A 21,808-nucleotide genomic window follows, 5' to 3' on the forward strand; every position below is an offset into this window, starting at 1 on the left:
AGTATATCCAGCGGGGGAAAAAAAGCATATCCAGCGGAGAAATCTGATGACTGGTCCACTCATTCTCTATTTTCTCCATAGTGAGTACTCCGCCATTACTGCTCGGCTCACACTCTAGGAGAACTGGTGCAACTGAACTTACTTTCCTTTTCTTGTAGTTTTCTTTTCCTTTAATTGTTGGTACTGCACCCTCTTTCAATATGGGCTTATAGCCAACGCTCCTCAACAGATCAGAGGTTTTGTACGAGTCATCAGTAAAATGTGCAGAGCAGAGGAGAGACCACTTTGTAGGCGCCCAATTCATGAATTTCTCACAAAACGCATCCAGATCTTTGCAGTTTGAACATTCTTGGGCCATGAATGCAACGTAAATCCACCTTCTGTCGTGTTGCTGCACCCGCCAGCAACACATCTATGTGGCATGGCGATAAATTAGCTCAAAATGGAGGATCAGAGTTGCAGTCAGCTCTGTGTTTTAGTATAGCAGAAATGGCGATGAGACCAATAGCCTTCCTGCTTTGACGTCACAGATGTTAAGGTCATTCACTCAGACAGCTACCTGTATGTATCACTTTAATTATAAAAATTACTATATTAGATTTATTGTTAACGCTTAAAACTATTCCTATGCCATTCATGAGGTCTCAAGGCGTTTATAAACAAAAAAAGTGAGACCATGGTTCTGCGTATCTCCTTTAAAGGAAATATTACAACCAAGATGCTCTAAAAGCTGTTCAGAGTTTAAGAAAAGAGTAAGTTGCAGATATAAAGGCAAAGGATGGGCATGCAAGTTATTAGAGTATATTGATCGCACTTTTAGAAAAGAACATGCAAACATTTGAGCTGATATCATTCATTAAAATTGCTTAAATACTTTAAAAATAATACCTTATACTGTATAACCATTTATGAAGGAATATGTAAGAAACAATACACTGAGAGCATGATTTACTAAAGGTTTAAGTGCAAAATGCATGCAGACCCACAAAAACTCGTAATTAATGAATATGCAATTTCCACCTAAAATTTTGCAAAATACAGGGCAGGATTTAGCACAAGCAACGTGATTTACTAAGCCTGAAAATCCTGTACAGCAATTGAATATGCAAATTAATACAATCCAAAAGCAGGTATTATATTTTCTGAAGCCAATTGATAACAAATTGTAAAATTTATTAAATCTTAATGATGAGAAAATGTATCAGGATTATCCTTTTATATCTCAAAATGATCAGAGTCTCTCACCCAAATTTACTCATGACATAAATCAGACAATTATTCTTATTTAATTATTCCCATATATTGTGTGCACACTTTATCCCATCTCACAAACAAATCTGTGCCTGATATTCGTAGTAAATCAGAGCTTAAGTGTCCTGTTTTGTAGTGCTGTTTGTCGTAAGTGTATGAAAACTTTTTTGCAAATTTTGCGCTTACAGAGTTATATCATTTTAATATCATATACTGTAGTTGTACGCTTCGGTCAAATGCAAAATAAAACCGTGTACGTATTTAATCTAGAATAATCCGACTAAATAACACTCACCGTTATGATTTAAAAACTAACACTGAATGGTTTTACGTTTAATCTCAGCATGAAAGCTATAACTCCTGCTGTATGGTGTCTTTATGTGATAAATGCATCGTGAGCCTCTCAACCTCTTTAATAATTCAGTCTTCTGCTAAAGTAAGTCATAATGCTTGTTAATTTTCTGTGTGCGGTCATAAGTTACTCAGTAATTATGAAAGTACCTATCACTTCCTCAGACAGATTCTCTGTCGGTGTTGGGTGTGCTGATCAACCAGCCACCATAAATAAAGGCCAAGCCTGTTCACTAAGACAAATGGTTTTAATCATCTGATGTGTTCATTTATCCCAAGCCCTAAATTTAGCCTTAAATTAAAGGCCTTGTGAAAGCATAACTTGATTTAAAGAAATACCCATCAATCCTGACTGCCTTTCACACAGAGGTTAGTCTGTGATGGAGCATTCTGATGCTTTATTTGTCCTTTGCAGCGCGTAAAATGTTTTGTGGTTGATATGTAGAATCTTCTACACAAGCAAACTAGTATTTATTATGGAAATTGAGCTGGCCAACCTCTTATACCGTACTCCGCTGCATTAGCAAGCTTTCAAACATCTCAATGTTTCCGCTGTCGATCCTACATTCAGTATCAAACCTTCCATGAGGAACGGAAGAACTAATGACAGCTTACCCAGGCTAAAAAGATAGAAAATTCTGTCATAGGGAACGTACAAGATCACTCGACAAGGAAGGCTTCAGAGCTTCAGAAGACAAAGGTGGGATCAAGCAGTCTCCAGACTATTAGAAGTCAGTTTTATTTAAGCTTATTTAGCTGATCAGCTTGTCAGAAAGGGCTTTTTATCGAGAGAAGTTGAGTAGGCACGGCGCATTAGACCTGAGTTCCCAGGCAGCAAGAACCCATCGAGTTGTGCGGTGGGAAAGTGTTTGAGTAAAGCTGAATGGCTTGTTCACAGAGGAAACCAGCTGAGTGATTATGTGCTATGAAGGGAACGCAGAGAAATCAGCTCTTGTACAGCAAGAAGCTGATTTTATTGAGATTTTTATTGCAAGTAATACTTCATTGTTTTTTTTATTCATTTCTGATTCGTGTGTAATGTATAGTTATAGAAGCTAGATTTATTTTGTTTCATTTTAATTGGGTTTGGGATGTTGTTTGTGGAAAACATAGACATTTTTAATATGTTTTCAGGCGCATAAATATTGTAATTGGATCCTTTTTATCCAGGGAGCACACTGTTGCAGATGTGTCATGAAGAGTTCGGCTGTTTTGAGTACTCCTCTGGCCTTTGACAAGCCACATTATGATTCATTGGCATTCGTCTAGCAGCATGGGTCACCACATCTCTGAAGCGTTTATTCATGGAGCACTTGTGCAATATGCCTGCCCCCTCCCACATCCCTCTCCACTCATCTCTCAGATCAGCACATGCTGGAGATAGTGGACTTATTTGCAGCTTTGTGCGGTATTTAGACAGCCCACCTCAAAGAAGCCAATTGCTTTTGTTGCCAAATTTCATATACGGTATATACACTTTTGTTTAACTGGGTCTTATAACACAGCAGAGATAAGGAGTAACAGTGAACAGGTCTTCACCCAATAAACAGGGAAATTATCTGGCCTGCTTTTCCTCGTGACACAATTTGTCAGACCTGCTGATAGGAAACAAATTCTATTCATAAAGCTCTCCTCTTCTTGGCTCCAGTGCGATTCGGTAGCAATTCAATTATAGTTTTGTGCGATAGTGAGCCCGGAGAGAGAATCCTAGCTGACAAGAAATATGACAGGACAGTTACTGAGTGTTTATGCAATTAAACTTTCACTGACAATACCTGCCGAGTGATGAATGCCTGGGCGGAGGTGGATGTGCACAAGCAGTGCCCCACAAGGATTGCACATTTTTCATTATTTTACAGTCTGCTGTGATCTTTCAGGGATGGCTGCAAGGAGAGAGAGAGAGAGAGACAGAGAGACTTGCAGACACAGACCAACAGCATACAGGAACAGGATCGGAAAACAGATTGAATATAACAAAAATAATGTTTAAATATTATGTGACCTTAATCTACTATAGAAAAGGGAGATTATATCAGCTACTGAAATATGCAGTCCGAAATTAACCTTTTCCCAGGTATCATTACAGCATCCTTTTTTCATCAACGAGCCTGTAATGATTGAATGATAAAATTCCAGAAAGAACATATTTTATATGCTTCTGGTTACATTTGTTATACAAGACAAAAATGATCAATCTGGTGTATACATGAAAGTCTGACTGTAAATAATTACAAATTATAAAGGCTTTAAATAATTAATAATATAAAATAACTCTGTGCGTATTAGTAATTATTTAAAAATTATTTTAAAAATAATTACAATTAAATTTTTGATGTTTTGAAAAACATTTTTGTTGTTGCACTTCTAATTTCTGATTTATCCGGGGGGGAGAGAACCAGTGCCCCAAAGTGTGCATGTGTAGTAATAAAGTAGTAAAAATCCAAGCTATTAGAGAATATTTACACATTCAGATAGGAAAACTGTCTGAACTGATAGAACTGTTTTTTTTTTAAAGATATTTTTTGGGGCTTTTTCCACCTTTATTGGAAAGGACAGTGTAGAGACAGGAAACGAGCGGGAGAGAGACGGGGAGGGATCGGGAAATGACCTCGGGTTAGAATCGAACCCGGGTCCCCGGATTTATGGTATGGCGCCTTATCCACCTGAGCCATGATGCCCCCCTGTTTTTTTTTTTTTTTTTTTTTTTTTTTTTTTTTAATCTTAACAAACATTATCTGGCCATTATGGATTATGAAGGAGCATTTTTATTTTGTCTTAAATGTATGTAAACGCACTTTATTATATATACGTACATGGTAGCAGATATGCTTGAAGCTGCTCCTTTAAATGTGTCAGTCACAAGCTCGTGCTCTTTGACACTGCGAGGTGGATATTAGTGTGGGGAGTTATGGTAGGATTCTATTGGGACTTTCAAGTGCCCTGTTTGTCCAGAGATCACAACTGAGTTATGCTGTTCTTTTTAATTAATCATTTGTCCTTCAAACAGGGAAGTTTCTCTCCTCACTGCACTCTTTCCACAGATATAGGCCCCATAGTTCAGCTAATTCCATGAGAGACCTGCTTGTAGCCACCTGCTCTTTTTGTATGGGTAATCTTTGTCTTGTAAGATTCTGTCCCCGGAGAGTTGCTTCATCTTGTGAAGAATAAGAAAACCTCTATGCTTTTCCCTGTAGAATCCTGCTATGCTTGCATTTGTAATAGTATGCATGCAATACACACACACACACACACACACACACACACACACACACACACACACACACACACACACACACACCATCCTTCCCCCAAGGCTTGTCTCTCTCAGTGCGCAGTGATAGGGTGGTGTTGATTTTAGGTGTATATGGATCTCTGACTAATCCTATTAAGTCAAAGTGAATAACAAAGCGGACCAGGCTTTTTCCCATGTCATTCCATTTATTCAACCCTGCTAGTGTTTTGTTCTTCCATCATAATTATTTCCGAGTCAGATGTGCGCTGATTTCCTGGTGGACTTGTGTACCTCAGACTGACTTCAGGAACAGCAGAGCTGGGATAATTCACACCGCTCCTCTGGGGTGCTGTTCTCTGTTTTGTCAAGGACATTTTTATTACAAAGCTGATGGAATTTGCATATTAATTCATTTCTTTCAATTTTTAAGATTAAATGTTGTCAACATGTATCAGTGCAAGGCTTTGACAGACCTGATGAAATGGGTCAGTCATGCTTGAACATTTTGGAGCCAAGTATCATCTCTCTCTCTCTCTCTCTCTCTCTCTCTCTCTCTCTCTCTCTCTCTCTCTTCCCCCCTCCTTCCTCCCTCCTTCCCTCCCTCTCACACACCTTCACCCCCACTGCTTCTCTTTCTCTCTTTTGTTTCTCTCATCTCTCCCTCCTTCCTTCCTACTTCCTGTCCCTCACTCTCAGTTTCTCCCAGCTTGATTAAGGACGTGTTGAAAGACTGTAAGAGGGAAAGACTACAATGACATGCCAAATTCTGTCAACTTGTATTGAGTGCTCTTTTCCAAATTAGGACGCTATTAGCACTTGATTTATAAGTGCATTTCTATGTCAGGCTATTTTCCTTCCTTTTCCTAACTATATGACTTGTGCCATTGGACCTGATCCTTTCTATTCATCTGCAGGTGAAAAGTGTCTTAAGTGCGTTTGATGAAAGTAATACTTTGGTGTGATGATAATGAGGCAGATGTGATTGTCCGCCCTCATTTATTTTACCGAAATAAAACAATCAATTAGTTTCTTGGGGTATCACAGTTTATTTTTGTTAGGTGCTGTATGAAACAGATGAGCCCATCAAGACACTGGGAATGAAGTGTTTGCTTCAGGATCATAATTTATGTTTGTGAACATACTAGAGGCTCATCTCATCATTATCTCTAGCCGCTTTATCCTGTTCTACAGGGTCGCAGGCAAGCTGGAGCCTATCCCAGCTGACTATGGGCGAAAGGCGGGGTACACCCTGGACAAGTCGCCAGGTCATCACAGGGCTGACACATAGACACAGACAACCATTCACACTCACATTCACACCTACGCTCAATTTAGAGTCACCAGTTAACCTAACCTGCATGTCTTTGGACTGTGGGGGAAACCGGAGCACCCGAGGAAACCCACGCAGACACGGGGAGAACATGCAAACTCCACACAGAAAGGCCCTCGCCGGCCACGGGGCTCGAACCCAGGACCTTCTTGCTGTGAGGCGACAACGCTAACCACTACACCACCGTGCCGCCCATACTAGAGGCTATTTTTTAAAATAATGTAATAATAATAATACAATCATGAAATATAAATGGTATTGATTTATATGGAAACACTGAATAATTTATCCATTTACTTTACAGGATATAATAATAATAATAATAATAATAATAATAATAATAATAATAATAGAACATGTTATATGTATATTAAAGCTTGCAGAATGAGTGTAAAGAGAATGAGCAGTAATGATCTATTAGTGAACAGGCTAAGTGTAGCATGGCAGCGGCTCCCGTGGGCTGAACACTCATTAGTTTTGTCTAGAGACATCATTGTGACAAGCGGCATCACTGCTGCATCCACTCCACCTGTTCAACCTGCCTGCCTTTCACTGCTTCAGAGACATGCTGTAGGGACGCCCAGCACACTCACACACATGCACATGTGCACTCGTGCTTTACTACTCGCTCAAACACGTATAAATATCTTCATCCACCCTTCTTTAGTATGTCATATGCAGCTTTATCACATTTTGATCCCATGAAAAGGCTGTCAACTAATGAATCTTGAGTGCACGGGACGGCCGTGATCTCATGCTGATAAAAACTGCCTAGCTTGTCACTGGTTTACCCTTTTTATCATATTAATAATGGATGAGTCCAGCAAACCTGCTTGTCCTACAAAGCTGGACAGGATGAAGGGTTATCTGACCACAGCTGCTCCTCTGAGAAGCTGATCCTATTCTAAATCTACAACAACCGACAGTCCTTTAACCAAAGCTGGCTAATTCCAAGCAGTGTCCTGAGAGAGAGTGTGACCCTCATCTGTGACCCAGTGGCCCACTCAGAAATACCCACTATGGCCATTTTTGATGAGACAACAACTCTGTCATGTAGATGTAAACACACCAATCATCCCTCTGAGTTGATCCAAGCCCAGGGACACTGCTGATATTTGATTGATATTCACCTTTTTTTCCCTCTGTGCCCCCATCGAGGCTTTATGGTGGATGACAAGTCAGACAGCGTGAGCGTTCATTTTGTCTGTGTCAATAACGGTGTCAGTGCACTAGTTTGCTTTGCCTCAAACTGTCATAATAACATCAAACCGTAATGTGACTGATCTCTCTGCAGATTGCTGCGCATGCACTTTCTCCCTGCTTTAGAGTAATGGATAACCGCTGTCATGTTCGACAGCCTGTAATTCAATGTTAATGTTAGAGAATGTTTGGAGCACCTCGGTGTTGCAGCCTGATCTTTCCAAAAACGTAGTCAAAAAAAATTCATGGGTGCCATTAGCCTAAGTAAACGTGACCCTGAAACCATTTTGATTGATTTGTGTAGACTGATGTAAAACAAGCAACCAATAAATCTAAATGTGTATGGTTCAGTTTGAGAAGCAAAAAAGTGCTTCAATTAGAGCACTTTAAAATTTATGTACAACTCCACATTTGATTATTGCTTTACTTTTGCAGATGAGGGACTAATTAAAGCAGTGTTAACAGCAGCTAATTGATATCTCATGTTTATGATCCTCGGCAGTGTTTTGCTGTAAATGCATGGCTTTGTCAGGGACTGCAATTACACCTTGGCATATTGACTCAGAGCGCTGTCTGTTTCTCTGCCACTAAAAGAGCTTAATTTTCAGTAAAGTTTGATTTTGAGCACACATTTTAATCGCACCAAGCCTAATTAGTGTGATGCGACTCTGTATATTTAATTTGGTTATACATTTTATTAATTTATTGAAATAATCCGGGGACACACAAATCTGTTTCTGTTTATCTGAATGTCAAGCAAACAGTGTTGTGAATATATACACAGTGCCTTGAAAAAGTATTCATACCCCTTGAACTTTTTCACATTATTTTTTCCACCTTACAACCACGAACTTAAAAGTTTTTTATTGAGATTTTATATGATAGACCAACACAGAGTAGCACATAATTGTGAAGTGAAACGAAAATGATAAATGGTCTTCAAAATTTTAAACAAATAAAAATCTGAAAAATGTGGTGTGCATTAGTATTCAGCCCCCCTGCGTCAATACTTTGTAGATCCACCTTTTGCTGCAATTACAGCTGCAAGTCTTTTGTGGCATGTCTCTACCAGCTTTGTACATCTAGACACTGAAATTTTTGCCCATTCTTCTTTGCAAAATAGCTCAAGCTCAGCCAGATTGGATAGAGAGCGTCTGTGAACAGCAATTTTCAAGTCTTGCCACAGATGCTCAATGGGATTTAGGTCTGGACTTTGACTGGGCCATTCTAACACATGAATATTCTTTGATCTAAACCATTCCATTGTAGCTCTGGCTGTATGTTTAGGGTCATTGTCTTGCTGGAAGGTGAATCTCCTTCCCAGTCTCAAGTCTTTTGCAGCCTCCAACAGGTTTTCTTCCAGGATTGCCCTGTATTTAGCTCCATCCATCTTCCCATCAACTCTGACCAGCGTCCCTGTCCCTGCTGAAGAAAAGCATCCCCATAGCATGATGCTGCCACCACCATGTTTCACAGTGGGGATGGTGTGTGCAGGGTGATGAGCAGTGTTAGTTTTCCGCCACACATAGCGCTTTGCATTTAGGCCAAAAAGTTCAACTTTGGTCTCATCTGACCAAAGCACCTTCTTCCACATGTTTGCTGTGTCCCCTACATGGCTTCTTATGCCTGTCTTTCAACAATGGCTTTCTTCTTGCCACTCTTCCAAAAAGGCCAGATTTGTGGAGTGTACGACTTATAGTTGTCCTGTGCACAGATTCTCCCACCTGAGCTGTGGATTTCTGCAGCTCCTCCAGAGTGATCATGGGCCTCTTGGCTGCTTCTCTGACCAGTGCTCTCCTTGCTCGCTCTGTCAGTTTAGGTGGACGGCCATGTCTTGGTAGGTCTGCAGTTGTGCCATACTTTTTCCATTTTTGAATGATGGATTGAACAGTGCTTCTTGAGATGTTCAGAGCTTGGGATATTTTTTTATAACCTAACCCTGCTTTAAACTTCTCCAGAACTTTATCCCTGACCTGTCTGGTGAGTTCTTTGGTCTTCATGATGCTATTTGTTCTTCAGTGTTCTCTAACAAACCACTAACCTTCACAGAACAAGTGTATTTACGCTGAGAGTAAATTACACACAGTAGGACTCTATTAACTAATTAGATGACTTCTGAAGGCAATTGATTGCATTGGATTGTATTTAGAGGTATCAGAGTCCAGGGGGCTGAATACTAATGCACACCACATTTTTCAGATTTTTATTTGTTTAAAATTTTGAAGGCCATTTATCATTTTCGTTTCACTTCAAAATTATGTGCTACTCTGTGTTGGTCTATCACATAAAATCTCAATAAAAAACTTTTAAGTTCGTGGTTGTAAGGTGGAAAAATGTGAAAAAGTTCAAGGGGTATGAATACTTTTTCAAGGCACTGTATATGCTAAACAGGGCAGTGTTTTTAGTTCATATTTATAGACGTCACACAGATATGCTTATACAGTCGTGCCTCATCTGTCCCAAGCGTTCTGTAGGGCTCTAGAGTTCTGCTCGAGTGTTTATGCTCTCGCTAGCACAGCTACATCATGACTGTTTGTGAGTGTATGTCTGCCACATTGTAGTGCGTTGCTATGGAAACAGGGGTGTGTGTGTGTGTGTGTGTGTGTGTGTGTGTGTGTGTGTGTGTGTCACGGGCGATTGCTCTAAGACAACGAGGGAGGCTCAGCCTCCTCTAAAAATGACGAACATCGTGTAGGATGAATTGCGCTAGGCTTATGTTATAGCCGACCTTATAACATTGCTATTTCAGATTCAGAATCATAGAAATATATGTGCTCAACCCACTACAGTGCGAAATCATTCCGTTATAACTTTCCCCAGTTCGCCTAATGTGTGCGTGAGTTTTTCCCCCTCGTGACAGCGCGATGCAGCCCAGCCTCAGTGGACTTCAATGGCATTTGGGAGCTCTGCGCTTTTCAATCTCAAAATGCAAGATGATTATTGGACACATACTGCGAAAACATCCGCCCACGGACTCCCAGCCTCAGTGGACTTCAATGGCATTTGGGAGCTATGCGCTTTTCAATCTCAAAATGCAAGACGGTTATTGGACAAATACTGTGAAAATGCCCGCCCACAGACTTTGAGCCTCACAGTGGGAGGGACATGGCAGTTTCCGCGAGGAGGCTGGTGATTGGTGAAAGCGGCCGGATATTTTCTTTGATTGACAGCTCGTTTCAAATATAGACAGGCAGCGGTGAATCTCAGTTCAGTCCCATGCGGATTCGCAAGTGCTGTGGTGTATTGTAAGAGATCAGCTTACATTTCGATTTCATTCATTACATACGGTTTCTACCAGCTTTTTTAGTTTGTATATATTTTCATTGTAAATAAAGTGTAAATATAGTGTTGTCAAGTTTGCTATCTTAGTTCCAGAAATGTCGTTTATTTGAGTGACTGAACTTGAACTTGAGGGGGCTAGTCAGCTAGCAAGAAAGCTGTGCACAGATGCCAAGCATTGCTGATTTAATTTTGGCGAAGCCATTTGCCAGTCTTCCTTTCGAGGAAAAAATTAAAGAGCAGGGTAGGCCAACGCCTCAAATTGACTTGGTGAAAAAGGTAGGGAATAATACTCGTTCCTTTCAGCTCTCCTGGTATGAGAAAGTGAAGTGGCTAACAGCAAGTGACCCACATCAACAACAGTAAATAGGCTACTTTAGTAATATGTCATGGATGGACCAAAAATATAGAATCTATTTAAAATGTTTATGCTGAGTATATTATATTGGAATATATATTTTTCTGGATATGAATTAAACACAGCTACAATTTGGAAAACATTTTTAAACAAAAACACAGCCGAGAACATTTCACACTACAGACCTGGATTAAAAGTGAAGGGTTATCAAAATTGTCAGTAAAACATTTCTCAGTCAAAATAAGTAAAATATAGGGAAAGTGTCACTGAATGAAATGTGTGGCACCCAGCTCTATGTTTGGCTCCCCAAGGTCAGTGCTTGTGCCTATTCCAGAACACTCTGCTGTTACTGCTGAGGTTCCTGACAAAGAGCTGCTTTCAATAATGATCAATTTTTAAACAACATGCCACAATTTTAAAATATAAAATGTTAAAACATACCCCCCCAACACCACCATCATGTATATTGGACAGTAGGCTAATGGGCCAAAAGAACCTGTTATTTCACAGTTTGTGACCCTGCCAACAATCAGCCAGATCAGAGGCAAGAGTATGGGCAAAATTGATGTGTTTTTTCTTTTTTTCTTTTAAAATCTGGAAATATCGTAACCGACCAGCCTCCCCTGTTTGAAAGACTACCAGCCACCACTGGTGTGTGTGTGTGTGTGTATATATACACACACACACACACACACACACCTGAAGATATGATGGCTACAGAGAGGTCTCATGGGAATCTTTTATAGGAGATTGTTTATATCAGCATCTATAATTTTATAAGGGCTTGATTTATTTAGATTTTTTGCAGTTATTGTATTTTATTACTTAATTTTAAATATTGTTTAATGCCAGCTGTAATCCATATAATTTATATTACTCTATATACTCACAGTGTTCATAGTCACTGGAGTTTTTAATCCTAATCATGCCACCAGTACCTCCCAATTAGCACTAATGACTTCATCTAACCTCCATCCCTACACCTGACACCCTCCATCCCCCTCTTAATCTGACATCTACCTCAAGGATATGAGTATTCTCTGGCCTATGAGATGCAGGCTAAGTGAAGTAGCAGCATGCTGTGTGTGTGTGTGTGTGTGTGTGTGTGTGTGTGTGTGTGTGTGTGTGTGTGTGTGTGAGTTACACTGTAAAAGTGTGAGGGAAAGGGACAGAGTGGACATCAGGACCTGCCAGGCTGTTATTGATGGTCAACACTCCCAGCACACAGAGTAATACTTTTAAAATCTCATCACTTACTCCCAGAGACAACTATTCCCAAGGGTTTCATCAAGAAAATTAATCCCAGAGCCTTCCAAACTATAAATTACTACGCTTTCACACAAATGATATCCTCCCTTTAATATCATCTCAGATATTGTCAGTTTTATATGAGCAGCAGATTCGCATTAGGAGAATGGTGTATTACAAGAGCTTGTATTTTAAACTTGCAAAAATAGTCTCATGTGAAAAGCTGACTGAAGAATTCTGCAATATATTAGTGGATTTAGGGATTTTATATATTTGCAGCATAGAGTAAATCCTTGAGAGCTGGGAAGAAGCAAATTGCAACAAAATTTTCGAGACAAATCTAAACAATAATCAGTACAATGACACAGAATATAAATGGCAGTTCACTCAAAAAAACATAGCAGGATATGAGTCTGCATACACTTACCGGCCACTTTAATAGGAACTTGTTCTTGATTCTAAGATTCCTGTTCTTGGCTGGCAGGAGTGTAACCCAATGTGGTCTTCTGCTGTTGCATGCTGAGATGCTTTTCTGCTCACCACGGTTGTAAAGAGTTGCTATGAGTTGCTATATTCTTCCTGGCAGCTCAAACCAATGTGGCCATTTTCCTCTGACCTCTCATCAACAAAGTGTTTCCACCCACAGAACTGTCGCTCACTCAGTTTCTTTTGTTTTTCGCACCATCCTGTGTAAACTCTAGAGTTTCTGTTGTGTGTGAAAACCCCAGGAGCTCAGCAGTTTCTGAAATACTCAAACCAGTCCATCTGGCACCAACACCCATGCCACAATGAAATCACAATTTTCCCCATTCTGATGTTTGAAGTGAACATTAACTGAAGGTCTTGATTTGTATCTGCATGGTTTTATGCACTGTGCTGCTGTTAAGGGATTGGCTGATTAGAGAACTGCATAAAACAGCAGGTGGATAGGTATTCCTAATAAATTGGCTGGTGAGAGTATATTTGATGATTTGCCATTTTCCCCTCTTCTAAATCACCAAATTCAGTTCACGTTGAGTTGAATCAGATGTGTTACTAAGTTTGAAGCTAAACCCTGTAGTGATGTGGCCTTCAAGGACTGGACTCTGATCTATAGGGATGTATGATGCTTTTAGTAATTGCATACACACACACACACACACACACACACACACACACACACACACACACACACAGAGGTCTTGTGCTGCCTGTACTATGACAGCACACACAGCACATTCCCTAATCTCAGTCATTTCATGCTGGAAATCTCCATCACTCTGTTACATGCAGGAGCTTCTCCTTTTCTGCTTTGTGCTTTACCTTTATAAAAAAAAACTATAAAGTTCATCTAGATCAATTCAAAATTCATTACTTTATATTATTGTTTAATTTGAACTTTGCGTGATCTGAGAATATTAGTCATTAGGCAGTATCTGGTGGGACATGAAAATTAGAATGATACTGTATATAACACACCCTAACTTATACAGTACATTCACATTTTAATCATATAGCAGATACTTGGACTCAAAAAAGATTTATAAATGCAGCAGAATACAATTTACCTCTTTCAGGACTCAACAGCAACACTAGACTTTCACTAACTGAGCACAAGCATATACAAGATAACTGTGGGGAGAACAGGGGTGGGTTTCCCAAAAGCATCGTAGCACAAAGATCATCGTGAAATGATAGAGCGAGCATTACAATGAACACTCTCTCTCTCTCTCTCTCTCTCTCTCTCTCCTAGTTAAGATGCTCTTAGCGTTAAGAGGCTTTTGGGAAATGAGCAGAAACTAGCACAGTAGTTTGGTAAAAGGAATGGTTGGCAAGAAAAAGAAAATCATTAAAATTGTTGTACTTGCTCTTTAGTTTTGAAGCGATGATACTGGTGTAAGTAATGGACGTGTATATCACCCAAAAGCTTTTCTGTGCAACTTCATAAACATGCTTCAAATGACATTATTAAGCCATGCAAAGTCACTTTTAAATAGACGAGTTTGTAAACTAACAGCCTGTATTTTGAGCTTAAAGTAGAACTATATTATCTTCACATAAGTTTTCCAGTTAATTTCCTGTTCAAATTTAATTTCCAGTTCAAATAAATTTAATTTCCAAATCAGATTTCAGGAGGCAGACTCTGGAGGGCATTATTCCACACTGATTCGACGTGATTCCTCAGAACATTACAGTGTTCTGCTACATGATGAGGTTTTGTTCAATTTAATACGTTACGGTAATCTATGTTTGAGGAAAGTATTTGCAGAAAAGATTTTGGGTGACAGAGACTTCTATCACTAGTTAGATGGGATTAGTAACTTAGAAATCACTCCAGTGAAAAACCAAGGAAGCATGTCAGTGAGCAAACATGTCTTGTCTGATTGACTAGACATGGGATCAGTGGAAAATTGTGACAGTTGAGGTTCAGAGAGCTACAACAGCTGAACAGTCAACCAATAAATGGTATAGTGCTAAGACACATGTATAATAATAGTAATATGAGTAACTGTGAGGTATAGAGGCTTAAGATAAAATGCAATAATAATAATAATGTGGACTGACACATACAGTATACACACTTCATGCTGATGATATTTTCACATTAATCTTCAGATCCTCTCATAAGAGCTGTGTCTTCAGGCTCTTTACTTACAAAAAACAAATTATAATTCATATAATTCATATTCCAGCCAGTACCTGCAGTGAGCGCTCGTAGAGGGCATGTTGTAAATGACCTCTCTGCTTCACATAGTGTCAAAGAAAGAATGCTGTATTTCTTTAAGCCTGCCACATGCCTAATGAAAATGCAGAGTTCTAAGGGCTTCTGATCTTGTGTTTTAGTAAAATAGAACTCTACGCTTGACTGACAGCTCTGATCTAAAGCATTTAAGTGTAAGTTTTGATCTCTCTGCCTTTGATTAAAACTAATGAGCTCATTTAATTCAAAATGGGAATCTCTGATAAGAGAAATAAGGTTGATGTGATTGGATTAGAGAGGCGAATTAAACTCTTAGAGCTGAAGTTTGTGCTTATGTAGTGTATTAAAAAGCAGTTGGCGTATTCTGCTGTGTTAGATGATGAGAAAAATTTCATAGTAATTCATATTTAATCAGAAGAAATGAAATGACTAAATATAACATGGCTCTGCCTTTTCCCCAGAGTGATAAAGGACTAGTTAGATTTTAAATGTCATTTAATTCACATCCTTAGAAGGAAAGAGAATCACAGCTTCATGAGAGAGAGAGAGAGAGAGAGAGAGAGAGAGAGAGATGGCATTCCTCCTCAGTCAGGAAGAGAAAAACAGATTCACGAGAGAAAGCATTTCTTCCTTTTCAGACAGCAAAAAAGAGGCAGAGGATTTTAAGAGGGAGAAAGGGAAAGCGAAAAGAGAGAGAGAAACAGAAAAAGAGACCATTACCATGTTGCAAGTGTAAAAAAGAGAGAAACGATGTTCTCCCGCTCTGTGAGTGTCTCTATTTCTAAAGCAATGCTCCTACACTTTTGTCATATCGAGTGCATTGGATTTGCTCCTTGTGTCTCTTAGTAATCTTATTCCACACAAGGCTCCCAGTTCTGTCCAAACGCTTGTATTCTGTCTCCTGAGCTCTCTGTCTGATATGCAAAGTGTTTCAGTCTGAACACTGAAACATCTCATTGTTAACACTGTAAGCCTTCATCTGAGGAACAAAAAAAAGTCATGGTTAATTAGATTAGAAACGGTGGCTAATTTTAACATGTTAAAGTGAAAATACTGTATGGGTATAAGGTTCAGAGTCTCCCATGTGCTTAAGTTTAAAAAAAAAAGTGCACAGATACGCAGTTTTCAGTCTACACGTATTCTCTCCTTGGCTTAAATCTATGACTTGCGCACCATAAAGGCAGTTCTGCGCTTTGGCTGGAGCAAACCCAAAATTTGGGTGTTTCTTTTGTAAATGCCACTTATGCATATTCTGCCCTTGACTTATGCACTTCTCAGCTGCGTGCTTCTGAGGGCTGTAGCAAATCAGGTGCCACTACATGGCAAAACACCAGATTGCCTTTTAAGTTTTAACATTATTATACATGTACATATGAAGTTCAAAAATTCCTAAATCTGGGTGTCATTTGTTTTAAACTACAATCACATATCTTGTAACCCTATATCACATTGTGAAACAGGAGGAAAAACGTTCTGCATCACACGGTGTTGTGAACAAACAGGGGTAAATAATTAGGTCAATTAGAGAAAAAAAAAACCAACCCAGAAATATCAGTTAAAATGAGTATAAATAGGACCAGCCTTCTGGTCTGCCTCTGGCATCCTAAACCAAAATACCTGCACTGCATTTGCTTCTGCTTATGAGAAATTGGGAAAGACGGAGAAGAACTCGTCAAGCACAAAGAAGACAGCCGCGAGTATTCCAACCTCGTGTGGATATACTGGGGCTCACTGATGCGCAGTGCATCCAGCAATTTCATCTCGACTGTGAAGCCATCATCCACCTGTGCAGACTCCTGGATGAATAGCTTTCCAGCCACAGTAATCACCAGCATGCGATTAGGCCCAGTACACATGTCGTTAGGTACATTTACTTTATTTTTGAGTTTATGACATACATAGAAACTAATGCCTTCCTTTGAGGTGATTCATAACGTAGCTAAGCTCTCCCTTTGCATATATTTTCAGAATCTGTCTGGTTTATGGTTTGAATTTATTTCAATGACATTCACATTGTAAATGCAAAAGTCCACGTTCCACATTTTCCCGACAGCCAAAATACATGAGGTTGTGACTTAGCCTACTTCTATTTTAAATAAATCACACTTCTTTCATTTTGAAGTTAAGCGCTGTGGGCGTGATTGGAGCATGTAAGGGAAAATGATGTGTAACTGAAATGTGCGTAACTGGAAGCATGCAAAAAAGGACTTGCGTACAAATGGGAGAATCATGCCTATACCGGTAGTTATGTTAATCAGAGTTTTGAAGAAGCTAATGTAGAAGTCCACAAGTAATAAATCTATCCCATCCAAAATATTTTTTCATCTCCATTAAGATACTTCATCTACTTGTTTCAAATGACACTTATTAATAATTTGTCTTTATATACAGATTTAAGTTCAAAATTGAACTGCATTAAGGCCCAGTCCCACAATACTGAGAACTATAACTACAACTATAACACTAACTATAAATAAATCGGTCCCCTGCAATTTATATGGTTGGTGGTCACATCAGACCGATAACGATCCCTATAGCCCAGGCCTGGGTTTATCCGCATCCGTATCGGTAAGATTGCTTCTGGAGCGATTTTTCCAGGCCTGGACCTGATCCGATAAAACATCTGACCAATGAGGTAATCGTTTACATGTGACATTGTCCAAGCACGTGCTATTTTCCCCAGGCATCTTTGTACATCCTTGTTGCATCATGAAGTCACAGAATACGGATTCACTGAAAATAAAAAAGTATAATACAAAGTACAGATCTTTTATTCACAGATGTGATTTTTCCATGAAATATCAATAGTAAGTTAATAAAGTAAACATATAAATGCAGGTAAGATATTTTAATTATGAACTTCGGCAGTCCAAACATTTAATTGTTTTAGACTTCTTAACTTTTTATCCGTGATGCATCATCTGTATGAAATCCATAACCAATCTGTAATATACTGAAACGTCCGTGACCAATCTGTTAATTATTAGCATCTGTGATGCATCCGTATTAAAATCCATAACCACTCTGTATTTTGTATCCTTTTTTATTATATTTCCGTAGTCCGTGACCTATCCGCATTATATCAACCACCGGAGTGTGTGCATGGGTTGTTTTGAAGTCCAAGCTGTACAGTATGACCCGGAATAATGTGCTACTACTTGGAAAAAACTTCCATGACTATCTCTAAGTTGCATGCATTTATTTACCTGAGTGTCAGGACCAACCGATATTATAGTCGGGATTATAGTTGTGGTGTGACTGCTCCAGACTGGAACTAAATTCAGGCGTAGGTATAGTCATAGTTGTAGTTATAGGTATAGTTATAGTTATCGGTGTTGTGGGACCGGGCCCTTATAATACACATTATTTCCACTTTTGGTACAGTTTTGTCTTGAAACTTTCAAGGGCTGTGGCCTGGGGTGGCAAAAGCGGGGAAAAATTCAGTTGTTCAAGATAGCTGCTTCCATAATGGTTAGATGTGTTAACTTTTAGAGATGACGGTAAATCAGACTGTGTCCTAAACAGTGTTAATTGAGAAGTTGAAGGTTTACAATACATGTTTATGGGAAAGATTTAATAATACAGACTTCCTTCACTTGTTAGCAGTGTTTGCCTTGTAACCCTAATATAAAACTAAAGAAGTAAACGTCAGACACCAAACATGTCTCGGCTGATCAACTACATTCGGGGTGAGTGGAACATTGTAAAGTTAAATTATAAGATAAATGTCGCTTAAGAAAGTTGCACTTGTCAACTGAGCATGCTTTTCTAATCATCAAAAATTATGTATTCTGGGTATTAGCCATCAGTTGGAATGAGCAATATATTTACAACTTAGCCTTTTGTGTTTGTATTTTGACATTAAACTTAATCTGAAGGATTTGTCTAAATCTGCTCATTAGAGATGTATGTCATGTTCGCTTTAGGAAATGTGTTTGTATGGTATCATGAAACCTTTAAAGTAGTTATCTCACTGGAACAGGCAACTGTTGTCGCTTTTAGAGGGCATAATAAAAAAAAAAACATTGTCAAAGTTCTATTGACATTTCATATTTCCTCATAAGGTTGTGCTCTTCCATTAAACATCCAGTTCTAGATGATAGAAAGTCAATGAGGAATTCTTACAAGCCATCTCACCCAGCAGAGCTGTTTAATATCATCTCCTCTCCAGGGCTTAACTGCACACTACCATATTGGACAAGTAATGTAAAGTAATTGGATTTTTTTTCCCTGTTGTGTTTGCTCCTGCAGTGGAGTCCAGCAGTCCGAGTCACCTCTCTCCAGATAACACATTGGAGCGTTCCTTCTTCATACGAATGAAGTCCACGTTGACTAAGAGAGGCGTCCACATCAAGTCCTCTGGCTACAAGGTAACACCGAGTCCTGGGGCCTTCAGACTCTTCAGTTGAGCAGCTAAATCTCCTTGCACTCAATCACAGCTCCCCTGTGTGTGGTAATACAGTGTGTAGCGGACGTTTGGCTGAATATATTACGTTCTCCGTGCTGACAGCTTCTGTGGCTTATTTGATTAGAGCTGTTTTGGGATATGCTGATGGATTTTACACAAGCGAGTCTCACATTTTGGCCTGCAGACTAGAAGGAGCTCTGACTTGTGTCTTTCGTTTTTATCAGTACATGTGCTAATTGACTTGTTAATTTTAAGTATTTTCTGCAAAATTAAGCACAGTGTTTTATAAAGGATTTTTCTTGAGGCTTTAATCCCACCAATCAGAGACCTTGTGCATAAGAAATTTAAAACTCTGATTTCTATCTAATTAGCATGTGTGTTTTAACATCTCAGGCCTTAGTTTTTTTTTTTTTTTTTTTTTGGGGGGGGGGGGGGGGGGGGGGGGGGTTTCACTCTGGGAATTTTGTGTGGAGATCTCTACGCAAGTAGGATATACATGTGAATGATAGATGGAGAGACAGACATCTCCCTCCTGAGCTTCTCACCCCCCCCCCCCCCCCCCCCCCCCCCCCCCCCCTTTTTGCTTCAGTATCTGTCTGGACATGGATTTGATGCAAATAAGTATGAAGCTACCCCACTGCATAAATATTCGCCTTCATAAACACACCGATGTTATAAGTCACACAAGGACATCTCTTATTACATTTATTCTGAATTAAGTCAACCCTCACATTGTTACATAATACAGAGGTCTGAATTTTGCATATGGCACGCCAACATTAGGCGGCACATCATGGCTGCTTATATCCTGTCTTCACTCTGGAGGTCAAATCAAAGTGAATTCCTTTCCAGCTTAAGCCCATCTCCTTTTTCAGCATATCTCAGGATTCATCTCATTTAATGCACTCATGTAAAAGCTCCACGTCATTATTTGAGCTGTATCACATTTCAGAAGCACTCTAGAGAATGCCTAAGAACAGATGAATCTTATTTCTTATGTTTACCTCCTCTATATTCACCAAATGGGGGGTAAGGGGGTGGAGGGAGGACAAAGGGCGAGAGAGACGGAGGAGAGGGAGGGTGCATTGTGTGCTGGACCATGAATTATAAAAATTGATCCCTTTGTTATGTTGGCTTGTATTAAATTGAGATATGCTATGCGCCTGCCGCTCACCGCAGCCATGGCGAGCCCTTGCCGCGTCAGTTTGGATTTAGCAGCCTGAGCATATTTAATGTTTTGCCAGGGTTTAAGATGTTCTTGCCAAGAGCACTCCTGCAGCAATTCAATGCCGACACACTCTTTGTGGCAATTACTTCAAAAGTTGCATTTTCAAACTTACTTTTTGATGCCCCTACCTTTGGACTTCTAAAAGGACTATTTCCATTTTGTATATATTTAATACATTTGAATGTTTATTTATTGAAAGGCTCTGCGTCTTTGTGAGAAACTGTGTGTGTTGTGGTAATGTATATTTTGCAAAGATCTCCTCTCTGGACACACAGTTTATGAGGAGATGCATGCGGGTTTGATATTAGCTCATAATTAGACATGTTCTGTCTCTGAAATCGTGCTGTTATGTTTGTTATGTTGTGCTTATTGAAGGTTGGCAATAGCTGTGTTAAGTGTCCCTTCATGCCAATCCCTCAGTCTCATCCACACTCATCCAGACGAATACAGACCAGCTGAACACCAGTTCCACGCTGCAGTGTTGTGCCTCAAGCACACAACAGCCATCTTGGAGCCAGGCTGCCCTCAAATCCCTGGATTTTATTTTATTTTTTACATTTTTTTAAAACATATTATAATATTCAACAGCTACAGAGACATCCTTTAAATATTTAAAATTTTGGATGTGAGCATTTCATAAAACAAATTCCACTCGTGCCTCATCACACAATGAAGTGACTGACATTAATTAAATATTTCACTACATATTCTTCTATATGATGGTCTCTAAAATATATTACAACATGAGAGGATTCTGGTTCCTTCTTTCTATTTGCAATTCAGCAAAATGTGTTGTATATTTCCAATATAGCATGGCTTTGAACATCCAGTCATGACATATTGAAAAAAGACAAATAACATCAGTCCCCCACAGTCAATAACCCAGACACACAGTAATGCTGTTATCTGCAGAGAAACAAATAGTCAACTGTTTATACAGAGAGCAGACAAGGTAACACGTCTGTATAGCCTGGCGCTCTGTATGCAATACCTAATGGAGGTTTGTTCAGTTTAGTTTGTGATTTGCAGGAAATCCTTAATAAAGCTTGAGGGCTATAGTGTGCATTCACTATGATTTTAAACATTTACAGTTTATACAACATAATGCATTAAACTAAGTAAACAGAATTTAAAAATTTAATACTTGGTGTGATTTATAAAATATTTCTTTATAAAGTGTGTGTGTGTGTGTGTGTGCGCGCATATATATATATATATATATATATATATATATATATATATA

At 39.2% G+C, this 21,808-nt stretch overlaps 1 protein-coding gene across 2 annotated transcripts in view; it reads left to right on the forward strand.

Moving 5' to 3' along the window:
* Positions 1-21,808, forward strand: part of LOC132894488 (neuronal PAS domain-containing protein 3) — a 430,383-nt gene that overhangs the window by 389,826 nt on the left and 18,749 nt on the right. For both annotated transcript variants that reach the window (XM_060934362.1, XM_060934363.1), the window contains one exon: positions 19,181-19,299. In XM_060934362.1, the coding sequence (XP_060790345.1) occupies positions 19,181-19,299 (119 nt within the window). The remainder of the gene's footprint in view (positions 1-19,180; positions 19,300-21,808) is intronic.

The sequence above is a fragment of the Neoarius graeffei genome, chromosome 11 (assembly GCF_027579695.1).
Source record: "Neoarius graeffei isolate fNeoGra1 chromosome 11, fNeoGra1.pri, whole genome shotgun sequence".
Classification (NCBI taxonomy): Eukaryota; Metazoa; Chordata; class Actinopteri; order Siluriformes; family Ariidae; genus Neoarius; species Neoarius graeffei.